The 21,364-nt window shown below is 46.0% G+C and overlaps 1 protein-coding gene across 2 annotated transcripts in view; it reads left to right on the top strand.

Annotated features, from left to right (window-relative positions):
- The window catches only part of LOC134745031 (protein turtle), a 139,219-nt gene that overhangs the window by 109,718 nt on the left and 8,137 nt on the right, over positions 1 to 21,364 (top strand). Inside the window, exons 5-15 of one of the 2 annotated variants that reach the window (XM_063679014.1) lie at positions 924 to 1,070; positions 2,127 to 2,262; positions 3,767 to 4,008; positions 4,298 to 4,568; positions 8,381 to 8,641; positions 10,084 to 10,154; positions 10,845 to 11,036; positions 14,551 to 14,772; positions 17,251 to 17,359; positions 19,746 to 19,829; positions 20,384 to 20,569. In XM_063679014.1, the coding sequence (XP_063535084.1) occupies positions 924 to 1,070; positions 2,127 to 2,262; positions 3,767 to 4,008; positions 4,298 to 4,568; positions 8,381 to 8,641; positions 10,084 to 10,154; positions 10,845 to 11,036; positions 14,551 to 14,772; positions 17,251 to 17,359; positions 19,746 to 19,829; positions 20,384 to 20,569 (1,921 nt within the window). Of the gene's footprint in view, positions 1 to 923; positions 1,071 to 2,126; positions 2,263 to 3,766; positions 4,009 to 4,297; positions 4,569 to 8,380; positions 8,642 to 10,083; positions 10,155 to 10,844; positions 11,037 to 13,144; positions 13,357 to 14,550; positions 14,773 to 17,250; positions 17,360 to 19,745; positions 19,830 to 20,383; positions 20,570 to 21,364 lie in introns of those variants that run through there. The other variant, XM_063679007.1, reaches the window with a different exon arrangement.

The raw sequence follows: 21,364 nt of genomic DNA, 5'->3' as shown, positions 1-21,364 counted from the left end.
GTACTCGCTTCTCCATAATCAGCGTACTTGTGGAATGAGACAGAAGAAAGCTTTGTTGGATTTAAAAGACAGCCAATCGTCGCTATATGTAACCATTGAGACATAAAGCATCAGATGCGTTATTTTCATCCCTGCATGTTCTTGTAGCGTATAAACGGAGAAGTAGATAACCGTATCTCATAACAGTACAGACAATATCTTGCCTGCCTCTTTTGAATTTAAGGATTTATACCGTAGGTATTAATGTCTGCTGTTATGAGATAACAGATCTGATTCTGTTTTCCTGTTCGTATAAATGTTGGGTCGTCGTGTGGTGTGTAGACAGAGTCGGATGTGTAGTGGAACTGCTGCGACGGCTTCCGAGTAGGTAGACGGCTAACACACTCGCATCGTTACACGACAAACTGTCGCTTTTGCATAACTGATATCTTCACTGAGCAGTGCAACAGCTTCAATAAACCATCTTGTACTATTCGTAGAGAATATTTCGAGCGCGCGCAGTGCTGCTGCGTAATCTCACTAGTGCACAGTCTATCATTTTCCGAATTCAACATTAGAAGTAAATTCCTAGAAAGTTACTAGGGCGTTCGTAAAATAGAAGAGAAGGAGCAGCCAAGAAACAATACAGTTTCACTGTGACTGTAGTATTGACTACAGTATTTTTCACGATACCCAAGCTATGTGCAAAATACTATAAACTTCGAGGTGCCCACAATTCAAGTTGGTTGATCTTGAGAAAAATGACAATCAGAGTCAGAGAGGCCATATAAATGCAGTTGTATTTATAATCACACAGCTTAGCAGCTGTTGCTCTGCTCAGTCCAGTCTTCTGATACCATTGAATGTACGTTTTTGTCGTGTAACGATCGTGTGTTCCCTTCGCGCCAGCTGTTTCCCACCGTAACCTTATCCCGTGTGTGTAGGGACAAGACATCCCGATCTACATCTGGTACGAGAGCTACCCGACGCACAGCGGGGAGGGCTACGAGGGCCGAGTGTCGCGCGTGGCGGAGGACTCGCCCTACGGCGCGGCGAGTCTCAACCTCACCAACATTAGGGAGTCGGACCAGGTAATTGTCATCATGTCAGGTTAGCTTTGATTGCGTTATTTGATCGGGAGGAAGGGAATTCGCTATTGTTTTAATGACAACTTGTGACAAAAAAGAATATCCTCTAGCCGTTCCATTGTATTTTGAATCTTTAGGTCTGTTTCACAAAGTCTGAGTAAAGTATTGGATAGCTAATTAACAAATAAATTAACTGTCAGATAAAACTTCCTGCAAAAAAAGCACTTTATCTATCAGTTAAGCTTATTTGACGATTGTGAAACACTAACGATGACTTTATTCGTCAGATAAGTGGCAAGTAGCTCATTCAGTACTTTACTTGGGCATTGTAAAGCAGGCCCTAATTCTAACAAAACAATATTTCATTTTTCTTGGCACTTTGATTTGTTAGATATATGTTCGACTAAAGGATATTTAAACAACTAATTTCGTAAAAAAGTAGCAATATCAATAAAATTCAAAAAAACAAAAGCGCATTATGGCTAACGAACATTAAACCTATCAATTACGAAGCAGTAGGTGTAGCTATATTTATTTCATATATGTAGGTACAATTAGGAATGGGCTGCAGTATCCACTTATGCACAAAGAAATCCGCGTAGAACGGAAAGTCACTTTTACCGCAACTTGTAAATATATTTTGTAAAGTTTGTCCAATAGGGTTGCCGCGTAATTTAATACACTAGTGAACTTTCGTTAGCCACCCTCTACTTATGGCAAACTTCGTAACATAAGAGGGAGGAGTGTTAGGGTCGGCAACGCGCGTAGAATATCTCCGGTGTTGCAGGCGTCCATATGCTACGGTAACTGCTTACCATCAGGCGGGCCGTATGCTTGATTGCCACCGACGTGGTATAAAAAAAATACAGTCTATCCATCCAAACATGTCGCAGGATTCCAACGAGTTGTCAAAAAACAATGTAGATTATTTTTTTTGACAACTCGTTTTAAAGTACCCCTACCACCTAACCACTACATGTTCACTTAGTATCATCCATGACTATAAGAACCATTTAGTGCATATGTGTACGCACCCACCTGAACTTGTTGTTATACCAGGGCTGGTACGAGTGTAAGGTGGTGTTCCTCAACCGGTCACCGAACCAGCACAAAAATGGCACCTGGTTCCACCTCGACGTGCACGCGCCACCGCGCTTCTCCATCACACCGGAAGACATTATATACGTTAATTTAGGTACTGTCCTTATTCTTTAACTTTATCCGAAGGCCACGAAAAAAATGTCCAATGAATACGCTTAACTGCCGCTCGAGCGCGCGTAGCGCCTACGGCGCGGCGTCAACCAAATAACACTAGACCCTACTCATAGTGTTGTGTTCCTGCCGGTGAGTAAGGTTGCCAGAGCTCAACGAGGGTGCGGAGTGTTAGGGTCGGTCCTCTGGAGTTGCAGGCGTACATAGGCTACGGAGACTGCTTAAAATCAGGCGGGCCGTATGCTTGATTTCCACCGACGTAATATAAAAAAAATCAAACAAACAAACGTATGCAAGCTGCCTCAAATCCCTTGGACGCTCGATGCCACTGTCGCTTGCCTCAGCGGCCGTACACTTACGTTGGCAATTTCGACCGAATTTCACGAACAAAATTTTCGCAAAGGTATCACGGCTGACGCAGCCAGCGTCAGTGTAAGGGACCCACTGACTATCAGTCCACCGGACGATATCGGCCTGTCAGTTGTTCGGAACTGGTAAATTTTTGTTCTGACTGACAGGCCGATATCGTCCGGCGGACTGATAGTCAGTGGGCCCTTTAGGTGAATTCGTTTAGATTATTTTTTTCGTGGCCTGGGCAATTTTAGAGGTATTTGTACATGACGTCCGCTTACCCTCGCATATTGTATACTTCCATTCATTCATTCGTGTTTAGGCTGACCGCTGGACTGTTAAGCTTAAGAAAGTCTTAACATATCGTGTCGAAATATAGAATAAAAAAATCTGACTGAAAGACTGAAAAAAAAGTTATGTAAGATTGTCTCGTAAATCCTATTTTGATATTTAATCTAGCACCGTCGACTTTTTCGTATAATCACTTTTGTTTCTACTAATTGATTAAAATTTGTATGTAATATTGTCTTCGGTTACCGCGATAGTTACTCATGAAATAAAACTATGAAAACGTCTCCACCCGCGCTCAGTCACCCGTTGACCACGAACGCTGTAAAGAGTTCGAAACGTCGGGATGTATTATAAGTTCAATATACGCGATATAATAAGTTTTCTTAAATAGTTTTATTTCATAAAATTTGTATGGTTTTTGTGTTATCGCTACCTATTATTGGTCTAACGCCAACCTATTTCTAAGAAGCTTTGAACTTTGAAGTTATACTTTTCAGCAGCTAACAATAACAATCTTTGACCTAGCGTATAATAAAAAATAAAATATTTGTTGTACAGTCGCCTTAACTGACTGACTGACATAAAACTACCTAATGTTTCCACTTATACGTGGAATACTGTACTAATATGTATCGTTTTCAAGCAAAAGGTACCACATTGTCGCTTGCCATAAGGACGCTATGACGGGTTTTTCGTATAAAGATACAAGCAATTTACATCCTTATGGTAAGCGACAATGTGGTACCTTTTGATTGAAAACGTCACATATACTGGAATACTATACCCTGAGTTTTGGCACGTGCTGGCTAAAATTTATTTCGTTAATTAAAATGTCCGTGGTCCAGGGGACGCGATAATCCTGAACTGCCAGGCAGAGGGCACGCCCACGCCCGAGATCCTATGGTACAAGGACGCGAACCCCGTGGAGCCGTCCGGCACCGTGGGCATCTTCAACGATGGCACCGAGCTGCGCATCAGCAACATTCGCCACGAGGACATAGGGGACTACACGTGCATCGCGAGGAACGGCGAGGGCCAGGTGTCGCACACGGCGAGGGTCATCATTGCCGGCGGAGCGGTCATCACGGTCAGTACTGCTTTATATCACCACTATTTCAATGGTGTTGGCCGGTCGAAATAATTATCAGATGGCGCCAGCATAGCTTACCCTGTCAATCACTAGAAATGTTTTCAAATTTTTGTTTTTTTAATGCCCTGGAATCTCATAGAAAAAGGGGCAAGCTATGATGGCGCCATCTCTGCAAACCTTTGACAGTTGCCAACCGCTTTAAACAAGCGCTCCATGTATATCAGAAGGTAAATCAAGTAAATTTATATTTGGGAAAACGAATGTTAAAGAAACGTGTATCTTCCAGATGCCACCAACGAACCAGACGAAGCTAGAAGGCGAGAAAGTGCAGTTCTCCTGCGAGGCCAAAGCCCTGCCCGGAAACGTGACAGTGAAGTGGTTCCGCGAGGGCGCGCCCGTGGCCGAGGTGGCGGCGCTCGAGACCCGCGTCACTATCCGGAGGGATGGAGCGCTTGTCATAAACCCTGTGGCGGCTGACGACTCTGGCCAGTACCTGTGCGAGGTGTCCAATGGCATTGGTGATCCCCAGAGCGCGTCCGCGTACCTCAACGTTGAATGTAAGTTTATTCTACCACCAGCTTCATTAGGAGCGCGTCATAAACCCTGTGGCGGCTGACGACTCTGGCCAGTACCTGTGCGAGGTGTCCAATGGCATTGGTGATCCCCAGAGCGCGTCCGCGTACCTCAACGTTGAATGTAAGTTTATTCTACCACCAGCTTCATTAGGAGCGCGTCATAAACCCTGTGGCGGCTGACGACTCTGGCCAGTACCTGTGCAAGGTGTCCAATGGCATTGGTGATCCCCAGAGCGCGTCCGCGTACCTCAACGTTGAATGTAAGTTTATTCTATCACCAGCTTCATCAGGAGCGCGTCATAAACCCTGTGGCGGCTGACGACTCTGGCCAGTACCTGTGCGAGGTGTCCAATGGCATTGGTGATCCCCAGAGCGCGTCCGCGTACCTCAACGTCGAATGTAAGTTTATTCTACCACCAGCTTCATCAGGAGCGCGTCATAAACCCTGTGGCGGGCTTCATCAACTCACTTTGCGCGCTTTAAGTCACACGAACCTGCCATTAAAAAGCCGCTCATGCACAAAATAACGTGAAACTTGGCGTAAACATTAACATTTACGTAACATGTATACAGTGTGGAAAAAATTAATGGGCCCTGAAGGGAAAGTACCTTAAAACCTTAAGTTAGCTCATTTTACTTAAAGGAAAGCGAAAGAAGCAAGAAAAAGAAGAAGGGTAAAGATACTCGCATGGTTGACCACAAATCATCTCGACACATAACAAACGAGATCCTATAACCTAACAAAACATTAATATTTGCTTATGTTATACCCACGTTGTACCAAACTCGGGCAAGAGAAACATTTCGCGTGTTATCATATGCTAAATATCCTAATCCTCTACGAAAACTCGTACTGTCTAAAAACAAGATAGTGGACTTTAAATATAACTTCATCATCATCATCATAACTTAAGAGCTTTGCTCTTGTCGGTGGAGTAATTGCCAATCCTTTCTTTCCTGAGCCAGTCTTTTGACTTGCTCGTACGATGCGGCTCAGATGTGTGATTCTAGGCTTTCCACTGCCTCTCGTCTTTTCAATTTTGCCTTCCAGGATGTTTAGGAAAAAGTTGTAAGAAAGACGAATGAAGAGGTTTTGAATATGGTAGGGGAAAGGCGAAGCTTATTAAATACCATAAGGAATAGGAGAGGCAAGATCTTAGGACACCTAATACGAAATATAACTTAAAGGACTTAAAAACAAGACGTATGTCAACTGATTGTTACGTGAAAACCGGATATACGTTATCCTTTGACCGCCAATGACGGCCAATGACGCTAGGTCACGGTCAAATTGTACTGGTAACCATAGTAACTCCAAGTTTAACCGCTTAACCCCGGGTTAGTGGAAAGGTGCAAGTGGCCCTTAACGACTGCGTAAAAATGTCAAAAATCGAGGTTTCGTACTCGACTATTTCCTCCTCCAAAATTTTACCAATCGTAACGAAATTTTGAAATCTATAAATGATAATGAAATTATCCGTGTCGGACTGTTTTGCTTTTTGGGCTAATTGTTATCAGTTTTTAATACCAGTCTTGAATTTCAACTTTCATCAAAACAACTAAAGTACCTAGCATCTCTTTCGTCTATAAAATGAAATTTAACCCAATCTTTCCCAGCAACCATTTTGTATGGTGTGCGGCACGAGGCTTATGTAATTACTTCCATCTTGTCACAAGCCGGCTAGCGAGCTCAATGACTTGCGTTATTAGGTCAACTGGGATCTAGTATTCTAGATCCTGTTAACTTCCCGTTCGCTTCTGGGAAACTGTCCCGTGAGGAGCTTAGCTAGTTTAACACCGTTTGTGAGCTATATCAAACAGCATTATTGTGGCCATTGGCAATGCATAAGACAAAAGCATAACTATTTAAGTATAATATATTTTATTAACTGGTCATTAACTGAGGCGTAAAAGTCCAAACTCAAGGTTTGCCAGCGAGCGATGGAGCGCAGTATACTAGGTGTTCGCAGAACTGATAGAATCAGAAACACGGAACTGCGCTCCAGAACTCGAGTTGTAGATGTAGGTGTCCAGACCGCTAAGCTTAAGTGGGATTCGGCTGGGCATGTCTGCCGCATGCACCCTGAAAGGTGGGCCAAAATGGTTACCGAGTGGGACCCACGGAACACCATAGATGGTGCTGGTATTTTATTAAAACTTATTTTGCAACTAGCTATCTAAGATCCCATAGTAATATGCGAAAAGAATGCATAACATCGATAACTGGAATTGTCGATGAAACACAATGGTCAATTGTAGTTTTTCCTCTTGAAGTTTGATTTCTGCTATGAGAATTCCGCTCCTTCCCAAATGTGAGGTGCTGTTATAGAATATCGATAAAAGACCGGCCAAGTGCGAGTCGGATTCGCGCACGAAGGGCTACGTACCATTACGCAAAAAACGGCAAAAAAATCACGTTTGTTGTATGGGAGCCCCCCTTAATTATTTATTTTATTCTGTTTTTAGTATTTGTTGTTATAGCGGCAACAGAAATACATCATCTGTGAAAATTTCAACTGTCTAGCTCTCACGGTTCATGAGATACAGCCTGGTGACAGACGGACAGACAGACAGACAACGAAGTCTTAGTATATAATAGGGTGCCGTTTTTACCCTTTGGATACGGAACCCTAAAAAAATATGGTATTATACAGAAATACAGAAATACAGACTTTATTGGTAAATATAAACAGTACATTTTACACGTCATAAACACTATTGAGTACTTAATTAAAACCTTATCATTATTATATTGTACTACATTTAGTAATTAATCAGCCTTTTTGTTTTATATCACAGGAAACTTATATTTTATTTATTTATTTTAAACTTTATTGCACATAAAAAGTGTACAACAGGCGGACTTAATGCCATTATAGGCATTCTCTACCAGTCAACCATAGGGTTAAACAGAAAAGCGTCAAGGTGGGTGCACTGAGAGAAAAAAACCAATAAACAAACGTAACTTTTGAGCGAAGTAAAACTTCTACATGCATAATATAATAATATGCTTAATTATACCTTATGACTATGAGTACACTAAATATATATATATATATATATATATATATAATTAATACTCAATACTCAATATTTTATTGCAAATTCACAAAGTAATTGTACAGGTGGTAAACTTATAAGCTTGGTCTTTGTGAACCCTGTTGGGCACTGCAATATACTATAACAACAACTATAACTATAATTTACAACTCCAAGGAGAGGAGAATTTTTGATTAATTATTTTAACGTACAATCATTATAAGCAAATGTAAAAATAAGAATTTAAATGTCAAAAATACACTCTTCGTGTCGAAAGTTTTAATTGCAATGTCATTTGTCATTTATTATTCAAAACATTAAGTATTATATTAACAAGAACAAATAATCTATAGATATTATTGAATTATAATATGTCATTAAAAAATTCGCTTAGAGTGTAATATGACTTATCTAATAATAACTGTTTAATTTTATTTATATATATATATTATCATTTTCTTCTTCTTTTATAGAGTCCGGGAGTTTATTATATATTTTAATAGACATTACTAAAGGGCCTGATGACAGTAGTTTAAGTTTACAAGGTGGTGGGACTAGTCTATTCTTGTTACGTATTAAATATATGAATAAGCAAAACACACACGAAAAAGCCCAGTTCTAGTTTCATAACTTCGCTAAGTTCCTAACTTTCATGATTGCAAGAGCACTGCACATGAAGTACTGAATATCGGTGTCGTTATTTGACACGTAAACGTTTACGGTATAAACCTGTTCTAACAAATCTTCTATTCCAGACCCAGCGAAGGTGACGTTCACGCCAACAGTCCAGTACCTGCCCTTCCGTCTGGCCGGCGTGGTGCAGTGCTACATCAAGGCCAACCCCCCTCTCCAATACGTCACGTGGACCAAGGACAAGCGCCTGCTAGAACCCTACCAGACGAAGGACATAGTGATCATGAACAACGGCTCTCTGTTGTTCACTCGCGTCAATCAGAATCATCAGGGCAGATATACATGCACGCCGTATAATGCGCAGGGCACGCAGGGCTCTTCAGGTACGTACTATCATGCGAAACGCGATTACAATATGCAAAAATGAAGAAAATTAACCTTTTCTCAAAAATGGACGGCAAAGTCGACGTTGCCGGTTAAAAAGTAGGTCGCGAAGTGCGTAGTTTATAGGGCCCTCCACACTCGTGCGTGAATCGCGGCGCGAAGCCGCGAACGCAAGTGTAGAGTCTAGTTCGTTAATCAGCGAAATCGACTCCACACTCGCTTTCGCGGCTTCGCGCCGCGTAGTCTGGAGCGGGCTTAAGGTCAGTCAAAAAATTAAAAAGTTAAAAACATTGCAGTCTCGATTTCGGGACTGCAATGTTGCATACAAATTCCAATACTTGTCGAGTTCCAAACTTTTTAAAAGTTGAAGTGACCATAAGTGGCCATATCAAATGAAGGCATAGGTCCATTAAACAGCCAAACAGATGATCAGTACTTATTATTATAATGTTTTTACCGCGACTATTTAGGCCTTTTGGGTATGCGCGCACGAGCAACTTTTGTCGCCGCGACAATTTTGTCACTCACATCAAGTCTATGGGCTAGTATGGAAGTGCGCACACGTAGCGACGTGACTCCCGGGTGACTTTTTTGTCCGCGGGTTCGGAGACAAGCCCACGACGAAACTGTCTCCTTCCCTATTGGTTTCAATGCAAGTGCGCGCACGGGCGACAAATAAGTCGCCCGTCGGCCAGAGGGCCTAACGCGAACCACGTTCGACGTGTTGCCTCTCTGTCGCACTTGTAAATTCGTATGTAAGTGTGACAGCGAGGCAACACGTCGTACGTGGTTCGCGGTAGGCCCTCAAAAAGTCTCCCGCTGCTGCTGGAGTTTATGAAATTTCTAAGTACATTATTTAAATCAGTGCTTTTCCTAATGGGTGAAGCGTAATACTGAGCCAGAACCTTTTTGTTTTGCTGCGACGCACACAGGATTTTTATTTGTATAAAACAGTATTTTTATGTATTTTTTTCCTTTTCCTCTACATATTATGTAAAAATCGGTGTGACTTATTTGTTGTTGTAATTTTTATTTATTTTCTGGATTGTTCTGTGTACCTATGTCATTTCTGTATTTGAATATTTTGTGTGTATTGTGGCAAACAAATAAATAAATAAACAGTTTATCTTAAATCTGTTCCGGGGCGAGGGGCGGCCGGCAGTATGACAGATTTATAGAGAGTATTGTGTGTTGCACAATACTTACTGTTTAAACTATTAAAATTTGATTAATATGAGTTTCTTTTTTTTTCTAGCAAGTGTGTTGAAAAACGTCGTATGAAACGCGTGTGCATTGGTGATTACACACATCGGCTTTCTTATTGCGCGCTCGCTTACAGCTCGCGCGCACAATATCGCCTCGTGTATAATGACCAACTTAGCACACTTGTATCATAATGTACTATTATGTTCTATAAGTAATGGTATTTTTGCTTTTACAGGACCGATGGAAGTATTAGTGCGTAAGCCACCAGCATTTACGGTTGAGCCAGAACCCTTGTACCAAAGAAAGGTGAATGTTTGTTTTAGACATAATTATTTTACTTTTTCGTATTAATTTCTTGTACTAGGTAGTAGGTACTAGAGAAAATAATACATAAGCAGAATAATTATACTTAAATATTGTTTTACAGTTACAAATTTATTTACACAATTTCATATTCAAAGATGGGATAATATTATAGGACATTATAAGTACACAAATTAACTAAGCAGTCACTGAGAGCCCATCTTGAATGTATGGAAAATAAGTAAAATTGCGATTTTGTCGGTGAACTATTGTGTTTATGTATATAGGTACAGTTGCAATACAATCTTCTTTCTGAAAAAATGTAAGGAATCGAATGGTACCCTTACTTTTTTCCTTTTTGGAAGTTAAAAAAAACTTAATTTTTTGAAACTTTCAGGTCCTGTATTTTTGTATAATTTCCATATATTATTTTAATATCCACATTATTATGATAAATTAGCTGAGCCTGTCCTATTGTCACGTAGATATGTAATCTGAACTTATTTATACATAAATTGCCTAGTTTAAGTATAGCATAAGCGTGTAAAAATAATTGTAAAAAAACCCTCGTTGTGGCAATAAATTAGTTATCTATCTATCTAATTAAATTGCTCATTTGCTATATAGGTATATTTAAATAGATTTTGTTATAAAATTGAAGACGTGTCATCGTCCGTATCGCGTCCTTGTCAGGTGGGTGAGAGCGTGGAGATGCACTGCGAGGCGGTGGAGGCGGAGGGCACGGCGCGGCCGACGGTGGCGTGGCGGCGGCGCGACGGGCTGCCGCTGCAGAAGGCGCGGGTGCGCGCGCTGGGCGGCAACATCACCATCGACACCTTGCGGCGCCAGGACTTCGGCATCTACCAGTGCGTCGCCGCTAACGAGGTCAGCTATAAGTTACTGTATGGTATCGCGTCCTTGTCAGGTGGGTGAGAGCGTGGAGATGCACTGCGAGGCGGTGGAGGCGGAGGGCACGGCGCGGCCGACGGTGGCGTGGCGGCGGCGCGACGGGCTGCCGCTGCAGAAGGCGCGGGTGCGCGCGCTGGGCGGCAACATCACCATCGACACCTTGCGGCGCCAGGACTTCGGCATCTACCAGTGCGTCGCCGCTAACGAGGTCAGCTATAAGTTACTGTATGGTATCGCGTCCTTGTCAGGTGGGTGAGAGCGTGGAGATGCACTGCGAGGCGGTGGAGGCGGAGGGCACGGCGCGGCCGACGGTGGCGTGGCGGCGGCGCGACGGGCTGCCGCTGCAGAAGGCGCGGGTGCGCGCGCTGGGCGGCAACATCACCATCGACACCTTGCGGCGCCAGGACTTCGGCATCTACCAGTGCGTCGCCGCTAACGAGGTCAGCTATAAGTTACTGTATGGTATCGCGTCCTTGTCAGGTGGGTGAGAGCGTGGAGATGCACTGCGAGGCGGTGGAGGCGGAGGGCACGGCGCGGCCGACGGTGGCGTGGCGGCGGCGCGACGGGCTGCCGCTGCAGAAGGCGCGGGTGCGCGCGCTGGGCGGCAACATCACCATCGACACCTTGCGGCGCCAGGACTTCGGCATCTACCAGTGCGTCGCCGCTAACGAGGTCAGCTATAAGTTACTGTATGGTATCGCGTCCTTGTCAGGTGGGTGAGAGCGTGGAGATGCACTGCGAGGCGGTGGAGGCGGAGGGCACGGCGCGGCCGACGGTGGCGTGGCGGCGGCGCGACGGGCTGCCGCTGCAGAAGGCGCGGGTGCGCGCGCTGGGCGGCAACATCACCATCGACACCTTGCGGCGCCAGGACTTCGGCATCTACCAGTGCGTCGCCGCTAACGAGGTCAGCTATAAGTTACTGTATGGTATCGCGTCCTTGTCAGGTGGGTGAGAGCGTGGAGATGCACTGCGAGGCGGTGGAGGCGGAGGGCACGGCGCGGCCGACGGTGGCGTGGCGGCGGCGCGACGGGCTGCCGCTGCAGAAGGCGCGGGTGCGCGCGCTGGGCGGCAACATCACCATCGACACCTTGCGGCGCCAGGACTTCGGCATCTACCAGTGCGTCGCCGCTAACGAGGTCAGCTATAAGTTACTGTATGGTATCGCGTCCTTGTCAGGTGGGTGAGAGCGTGGAGATGCACTGCGAGGCGGTGGAGGCGGAGGGCACGGCGCGGCCGACGGTGGCGTGGCGGCGGCGCGACGGGCTGCCGCTGCAGAAGGCGCGGGTGCGCGCGCTGGGCGGCAACATCACCATCGACACCTTGCGGCGCCAGGACTTCGGCATCTACCAGTGCGTCGCCGCTAACGAGGTCAGCTATAAGTTACTGTATGGTATCGCGTCCTTGTCAGGTGGGTGAGAGCGTGGAGATGCACTGCGAGGCGGTGGAGGCGGAGGGCACGGCGCGGCCGACGGTGGCGTGGCGGCGGCGCGACGGGCTGCCGCTGCAGAAGGCGCGGGTGCGCGCGCTGGGCGGCAACATCACCATCGACACCTTGCGGCGCCAGGACTTCGGCATCTACCAGTGCGTCGCCGCTAACGAGGTCAGCTATAAGTTACTGTATGGTATCGCGTCCTTGTCAGGTGGGTGAGAGCGTGGAGATGCACTGCGAGGCGGTGGAGGCGGAGGGCACGGCGCGGCCGACGGTGGCGTGGCGGCGGCGCGACGGGCTGCCGCTGCAGAAGGCGCGGGTGCGCGCGCTGGGCGGCAACATCACCATCGACACCTTGCGGCGCCAGGACTTCGGCATCTACCAGTGCGTCGCCGCTAACGAGGTCAGCTATAAGTTACTGTATGGTATCGCGTCCTTGTCAGGTGGGTGAGAGCGTGGAGATGCACTGCGAGGCGGTGGAGGCGGAGGGCACGGCGCGGCCGACGGTGGCGTGGCGGCGGCGCGACGGGCTGCCGCTGCAGAAGGCGCGGGTGCGCGCGCTGGGCGGCAACATCACCATCGACACCTTGCGGCGCCAGGACTTCGGCATCTACCAGTGCGTCGCCGCTAACGAGGTCAGCTATAAGTTACTGTATGGTATCGCGTCCTTGTCAGGTGGGTGAGAGCGTGGAGATGCACTGCGAGGCGGTGGAGGCGGAGGGCACGGCGCGGCCGACGGTGGCGTGGCGGCGGCGCGACGGGCTGCCGCTGCAGAAGGCGCGGGTGCGCGCGCTGGGCGGCAACATCACCATCGACACCTTGCGGCGCCAGGACTTCGGCATCTACCAGTGCGTCGCCGCTAACGAGGTCAGCTATAAGTTTTAAGTGTTAATTATTACTACCAACCAACCAACCAACGTACGACTTTGTGCCGGTTGCAGTCGAGACTGCGGGACCTTGGGCTGTGGAGGCTAGGGACTTTGTGAGGGATTTGGGTCGGCGGCTGAGGGACAGGGGATGCGACCCTCGGTCCGGATCGTACCTGGTCCAACAGATCTCGTTGGCCATTCAGCGCGGTAACGCTGCAAGAGTAATGGGGACATTTGAGCCAGGTGCGATTCGTGACGGTTATTTTATTTAAACAAAAAAAAAAGTGACGAAGCCTGTTGCGGATATCATTGGTATTTTTGGGACGAAGCATGTTGCTGATTTGTATTTGTGGCCACCTGACGAAGCTTGCGTTGCGGATTTTTTTACATGTAACTATTATTTTTTAAGATATTCTCAAATAAAAAAATAAAAAAAATTATTACTACTAATAGTATGTAACAATAATATAATGTACACGACGGACACAAGTGTATCTTGTATACCTATGTGGGAAATAAATAATTAAATTAAATTAAATAATGTATAGTTTGTCCGGATTTTCGTTAATCATAATTTGATTTTTCTCAGAAATGCGTAACTTTTCAGGATTGCCATAAAACAAACCTAACTTAACCTAACCTATCTCCTTACGAAAATCCTGAAAAGTTAACGGTTTTAGAGTTATGACTAATGATAATCTGACAACCGATACATTATGACTCAATAATTATGTCAAACAACGGGACCCCTTGCCGGATTGCGCTTTAGGCAGTGAAGTGACAACCTGTCGCTGCAGAACATACGAGTACCGAGTACCGAGGGAACATCGCTATTGACACCCTGCGTCGCCAAGACTTCGGCATCTATCAGCGCGTCGCGGCTACGGCAAAGGGCCACCCCACACTAGGCTCAGACAACTCTATGACTGCTGCTCAACGCAACGTTGCGACGCCATTTTCCATAGCGCTGATCGCTGACGCCCACGCTCGGAAGATTGCGGGTATCTGGATGAAATTGGCACAGGACCGGGATATGTGAGATACTCGAAAAGAGGCCTATGCTCAGCAGTGTGCGATAAAAGGCTGATATGATGCTGAAGTAGTATGGAAACAGTGAACACGACACCCTCTATTAGGTCTCAGACCCGTCTGACTATTATTGATTAAAAGATGAGTTTAAACTTGTTTTCAGGTGGCAACAATCACAGCGGACACGCAGCTAGTGATCGAGGGCACGCAACCGCACGCGCCGTACAACGTGACGGGCACGGCCACCGAGTTCCAGGTGACGCTGCGCTGGCAGCCCGGCTACGCGGGCGGGCCCGACTACAAGCAGGACTACACCATCTGGCACCGCGAGGCCGGCTTCTCCGAGTGGACCAAGGTGCCCGTCACCCCGTCCGGCGCAACCACGGTGAGTGTCTTACTACCCGCCGACTACAAGCAGGACTACACCATCTGGCACCGCGAGGCCGGCTTCTCCGAGTGGACCAAGGTGCCCGTCACCCCGTCCGGCGCCACCACGGTGAGTGTCTTACTACCCGCCGACTACAAGCAGGACTACACCATCTAGCACCGCGAGGCCGGCTTCTCCGAGTGGACCAAGGTGCCCGTCACCCCGTCCGGCGCCACCACGGTGAGTGTCTTACTACCCGCCGACTACAAGCAGGACTACACCATCTGGCACCGCGAGGCCGGCTTCTCCGAGTGGACCAAGGTGCCCGTCACCCCGTCCGGCGCAACCACGGTGAGTGTCTTACTACCCGCCGACTACAAGCAGGACTACACCATCTGGCACCGCAAGGCCGGCTTCTCCGAGTGTCTTACTACCCGCCGACTACAAGCAGGACTACACCATCTGGCACCGCGAGGCCGGCTTCTCCGAGTGGACCAAGGTGCCCGTCACCCCGTCCGGCGCAACCACGGTGAGTGTCTTACTACCCGCCGACTACAAGCAGGACTACACCATCTGGCACCGCGAGGCCGGCTTCTCCGAGTGGACCAAGGTGCCCGTCACCCCGTCCGGCGCCACCACGGTGAGTGTCTTACTACCCGCCGACTACAAGCAGGACTACACCATCTAGCACCGCGAGGCCGGCTTCTCCGAGTGGACCAAGGTGCCCGTCACCCCGTCCGGCGCCACCACGGTGAGTGTCTTACTACCCGCCGACTACAAGCAGGACTACACCATCTGGCACCGCGAGGCCGGCTTCTCCGAGTGGACCAAGGTGCCCGTCACCCCGTCCGGCGCAACCACGGTGAGTGTCTTACTACCCGCCGACTACAAGCAGGACTACACCATCTGGCACCGCGAGGCCGGCTTCTCCGAGTGGACCAAGGTGCCCGTCACCCCGTCCGGCGCAACCACGGTGAGTGTCTTACTACCCGCCGACTACAAGCAGGACTACACCATCTGGCACCGCGAGGCCGGCTTCTCCGAGTGGACCAAGGTGCCCGTCACCCCGTCCGGCGCCACCACGGTGAGTGTCTTACTACCCGCCGACTACAAGCAGGACTACACCATCTAGCACCGCGAGGCCGGCTTCTCCGAGTGGACCAAGGTGCCCGTCACCCCGTCCGGCGCCACCACGGTGAGTGTCTTACTACCCGCCGACTACAAGCAGGACTACACCATCTGGCACCGCGAGGCCGGCTTCTCCGAGTGGACCAAGGTGCCCGTCACCCCGTCCGGCGCAACCACGGTGAGTGTCTTACTACCCGCCGACTACAAGCAGGACTACACCATCTGGCACCGCAAGGCCGGCTTCTCCGAGTGTCTTACTACCCGCCGACTACAAGCAGGACTACACCATCTGGCACCGCGAGGCCGGCTTCTCCGAGTGGACCAAGGTGCCCGTCACCCCATTCGGCGCCACCACGGTGAGTGTCTTACTACCCGCCGACTACAAGCAGGACTACACCATCTGGCACCGCGAGGCCGGCTTCTCCGAGTGGACCAAGGTGCCCGTCACCCCGTCCGGCGCAACCACGGTGAGTGTCTTACTACCCGCCGACTACAAGCAGGACTACACCATCTGGCACCGCAAGGCCGGCTTCTCCGAGTGTCTTACTACCCGCCGACTACAAGCAGGACTACACCATCTGGCACCGCGAGGCCGGCTTCTCCGAGTGGACCAAGGTGCCCGTCACCCCATTCGGCGCCACCGCGGTGTGTCTTACTACTCGCACCATTGTGACCCATTCATTTACAATATATACTAAACTAGACTACTGTTGCCCCAAACCGACCTTCAGACCTTCAAGAACAGAGCGTACTCCCATCTTAAAGGCCGGCAACGCACTTACAACGCATCAGCCTCACGCATCAGTCTTGCGGGTGTCCGTGGGCGGCGGTAATCGCTTACCATCAGGTGATCCGTCTGCTCGTTTGCCTCCTAATATCATTAAAAAAATATTGACTGTGTAATTTGTCATGTTTTGTCATATTTTTGTATAAATTTATGATAATTATTTATCTGTTTATGTAACCTCCAGTTTCAAAAAATAGGCCCACCTAACCCACCTTCAACCGTATTGTAAGCAGTGGTGACTATCCTCCAAAAATAATCATGTATGCCATTTACGGTACATTGCTAATCATTGGGTTTAATATACATTCTTATTAAGATTAAGATCCTATAACTACTGAAAAAATTTACAAGTATTGATTGTTTTAGAAAAAAATATTTTTTATCCGCAACGTAATCCTAATATAAACACATGGATAGCTATAATAGATAATAACTTATTTAGATCAGTACGGTTTCACTCACTATTTTTTTTAGTCGCTTTTGGCGACATGTTTTGGACTCTTCGGGGATCCTACCTCAGGCATTTTTGAAATATCACGATAGTTTAATTTAGATAATAACTTGCATATTTATTAATTTAGGTAACAATAAACCGCCTACAACCGGGAACGACATACGAGTTCCAAGTGAACAGCAAGAACACGATCGGAGAAGGAATGATGAGCAAAGCGATCACTATCCGGACGCTCGGTACGTAAACTAACACTTGGTGAACGTTATGCACAGGGCCGGATCAAGGGTAGAGCGAGTGGAGTGGCCGCTCTAGGCGCCGGATGGCAAGGGGGGCGCCAAAATGGCAAATTAGAAAAAAAAACCGGCCAAGTGCGAGTCGGACTCGCGTTCCAAGGGTTCCGTACATTACACAATTTAAACAATGTACACCTATATTTTTATGTGAAATGTCTTTAAAAACCCGTAGAGGTCGGATCAAAAACTAAGTAATTAAGTCCGACTCACGCTTGACTGCACATTTCTAATAGGTTTTCTTTATCTATAGGTAAAGATCTATTTTGTGTTTTTTTTCCAAAAATTTTTACCCAGTAGTTTCGGAGATAAAGGTGGGGGAATGGTAATTTTTTGCCTATTTTCTTGAATAACTTCTAAACTATTTATCTTAAAATTATAAAAGAAATATATTTGAGATTCTAACAATGAGCTCTTTCATTTGATATGTAACACGATATAGTTTGACAAACTTTATTTTTTAATTTTCTCATTTACCCCCCGAAAGTGGCCCCCGTGGGTAAAATTAATTTGTTTACGTTACATGTCCATCTTTGGGTCACAAACTTACATATGAGTACCAAATTTCAACTTAATTGGTCCAGTAGTTTCGGAGAAAATAGGCTGTGACAGACGGACAGACAGACAGACAGACAGACGGACAGACAGACAGACAGACAGACGCACGAGTGATCCTATAAGGGTTCCGTTTTTTCCTTTTGAGGTACGGAACCCTAAAAAAGTTTTAAAAGACGTGAGACGTGGGACCAAAATACGGTTCGTTTTGCTTTTGGGTAACTAAAAAGCTTCAACGAAGGGCGCCAAAACCCGATTTCGCTCTACCCTGATCAAGGACTCGGGCCGGCACGGGTTATGCACTTACAGAGCCTGGTTCATTGGGGTGTCTATTGTTTGACATAATTATTGAAAGTCATAATGTAATAATTGTCATATTATCCTAAGTCATATTTGGTTTTTCTCAGAAACGCGTAACTTTTCAGGATTGCCATAAAACAAACCTAACCTAACCTATACGATAACCCGAGGAAAATCCTGAAAAGGTAACGGTTTCGGAGTTATGACTAATGATAATATGACAATTACATTATGACTTTCAATAATTATGTCAAACAAAGGGAATGTTCATTGACTTACAAGTTGTTTTGACAAAGTCGTAAGGGAAATATTGGTGAAATAATCGAAGATTGGGAGGCCATAGTGGCGCATCCACCTGGTATCAAAATTACGCACTAAATAACATATTGGACATTTGCAACATTGCTTGAGCTGCAATGACCTCCCAGCTTGAAATCGTAGTTGCTGCTAAATAAATGTGCCATTTTCAACCAAAAGGGTACTTATTGTCGCATGTCAGTAAGGAGCTATTTCCATATAGCTTCAATTAGAAATCAACCTTATTAACAAGCGACAATGTGGTACCTTTTGGTTAAAAATGTCACAAATTAAAGCTTGTACCTCTGTAAACACGGCTCGACGCTCAAACATTGATTTCGATACGCAATTTAAGCTTTTTGACCGCCAAATACGTCAACTGACGCGCGCGGTCCGGTTTACATTTGTCTGACGTGTGTTGTGTTGTGTCGTAACGTGACACATTTGCCTGATGCACATTGCCATCATATTAAATGTATGAAACCGATATGCGTCACGTCACAACACAATATGCGTCACGACACAACACAACACGACACGACAGACCAATGTGAATCGGGCTTTAAGCTCTTTGATCGCCAAATACGTCAACTGACGCGTGCGGCCCGGTTCACATTTGTCTGACGTGTCGTGTTGTGTTGTGTCGTGACGCATATCGGTTTCATACATTTAATATGATTGCGTGCACATTCGTCTGACGCAGCGTGCATCAGACAAAGGTGAACTCAACGCAACCATATTAAATGTATAGAATAGGGTTGCCACCTTTTTTCGTTACACACAGTATTTTTGTCAAAATATTGAAAAAATATAGTATTTACTGGGAAAAATTTTAAAAAATTGGACACCGATTTGAGGCGAATTAAAAATCCAATTCGCATACGATGTGATATCGGTGACATTTGTATAACCCTTTCTTGAGTTATGAAAATATAGTACGATACTATATATTATAGTATGGGTGGCAACCCTAGTATAGAACCGATACACGACACGACAGACAAATATGAACCGGGCTTTTAACTCAATATCAATTTTCACAATGACGCGCCGCACACGATAGGCGTGACGTTTTAACCCTTCAAGCGTATCGACATCTCTGTTTAACTTGGAAGGTGAAAGGAAAGTTGTTAGTGTTGTTGAACAGTTCCAGATGGGTTAGAGGTGTGTTTGTTTGTAGATGTGGGCGCCAAGCCGAAGCCGGCGCCCACGCCGGCGGGCCCGCCCGACGAGAAGGTGTTCCCCACTGCACCCGAGGCTACCGGTACTCACACACACGCATGCGCATACCCAAGTAGCAAAGTGACGTCAGCGACGTCATAATGACGTAACAATGACGTCATTATGACATATAAAAAAAATTAAGGCCTTAACTGCATTTGTTTATGTATCTTTGCACGCTACTAACACACAGTAGTCGGTACATGGTGTCTGGTATACAAGTAAATCTAGAAAAAATATATGTAAAATATAGTAAAATTATAATGCTTAAATGTGACATTCATTAATAGTTGTGCCATTTAAATACCCATCGGTACCTATGTTTTATATACTATAGTTGGTCAAACCAAATTGTCAGTAAATAAGAACCCTAACCCCACAAACGATTATCGTTTCAAACTTTTTATTTAACTGTACAGCAAATAAAATAATTTAAACAAGTTAAAGTGACGTCACAAAGTTTGTGACTCCCCCCTCCCCATGTCACAACATGTCACATTTTCTTGACCCCCCCCCCCCCCCCTAAACGTGTGATGTAATTAATGGATGACCCCTGATACAACCACAGCCCTTTTGACATAGTCTCTGTCCGCGTAGGTCCAAAATCGGGTCCACCCCGCAACCTGACAGTGACGGAAGTCCACAACGGGTTCCTCATCACGTGGCAGGCGCCGCTGGAGCGCGCGTCGCTCGTGCAGTACTACACCATCAAGTACCGCACCGACGCGCACTGGAAGACGCTCAACCGCGGCCAGATCCGCCCGGAGGAAACCAGCTACCTCGGTAATGTTCAGATATACACAGATATACAGATCTTTATTGGTAAAATAAAATACATTTTACAAGTCATTCAAGTTCTTAAGAATAAAATAAAAATAAAAATAATATTCACAATAATAAGTTGATATAAATGTTTAGAAGAAGTTACGATATGGAATCAATGATCATTAATCATCATTAAATGCATTATGATCAGACCCGGTTATCGGTGGTGAAATTTTAAATGCAACGGTTGGCACTCACTCCTCCATCGTGCGGGTAAGATTCCGCATGCTATTGGGTAAAAGTACGCATGTGGGGTAATTATTCGCATCAAGAGAATTATATAATAATTTAATAAATATAGTAATAAATATCTTAAATAAAGTATTAATAGTTATTTACATTAAATAAGTACCGAGGGTAGAATATTGATAAGACAATTTCATTAATATTCGTTAAACTTTATTGACAATTCCATTGAAATTTTCTTGATGCGAACATTTACCCCACATGCGTACTTTTACCCAATAGCTTGCAGAATCTTACCCGCACGGTGGAGGAGCATTTCATTAAAATTTCACCACTGATAACGGGGTATGATTATGATTATCTCAAGTTGTGAGTAACATTAATGATAGGATTCGGCGCTGAACCGTTGAATTTTTTGGGAAATAAAATTAATATCTTGTTTCATTTTAACTATCACAACAAGAGCTGCTTCACAGAACTGTCTAGTCAGTTTCGTACCGTAAAAGGTTTTGTTTGGCATAACTACCATGGTTCCATAGTGAATTAAGGTACCGATTTTCTATTATA

The sequence above is a fragment of the Cydia strobilella genome, chromosome 1 (assembly GCF_947568885.1).
Source record: "Cydia strobilella chromosome 1, ilCydStro3.1, whole genome shotgun sequence".
In the NCBI taxonomy this organism is placed as follows: domain Eukaryota; kingdom Metazoa; phylum Arthropoda; class Insecta; order Lepidoptera; family Tortricidae; genus Cydia; species Cydia strobilella.
The sequence above is the reverse complement of the archived record's forward strand: the minus strand, read 5'-3'. Positions and strand labels throughout refer to the sequence as shown.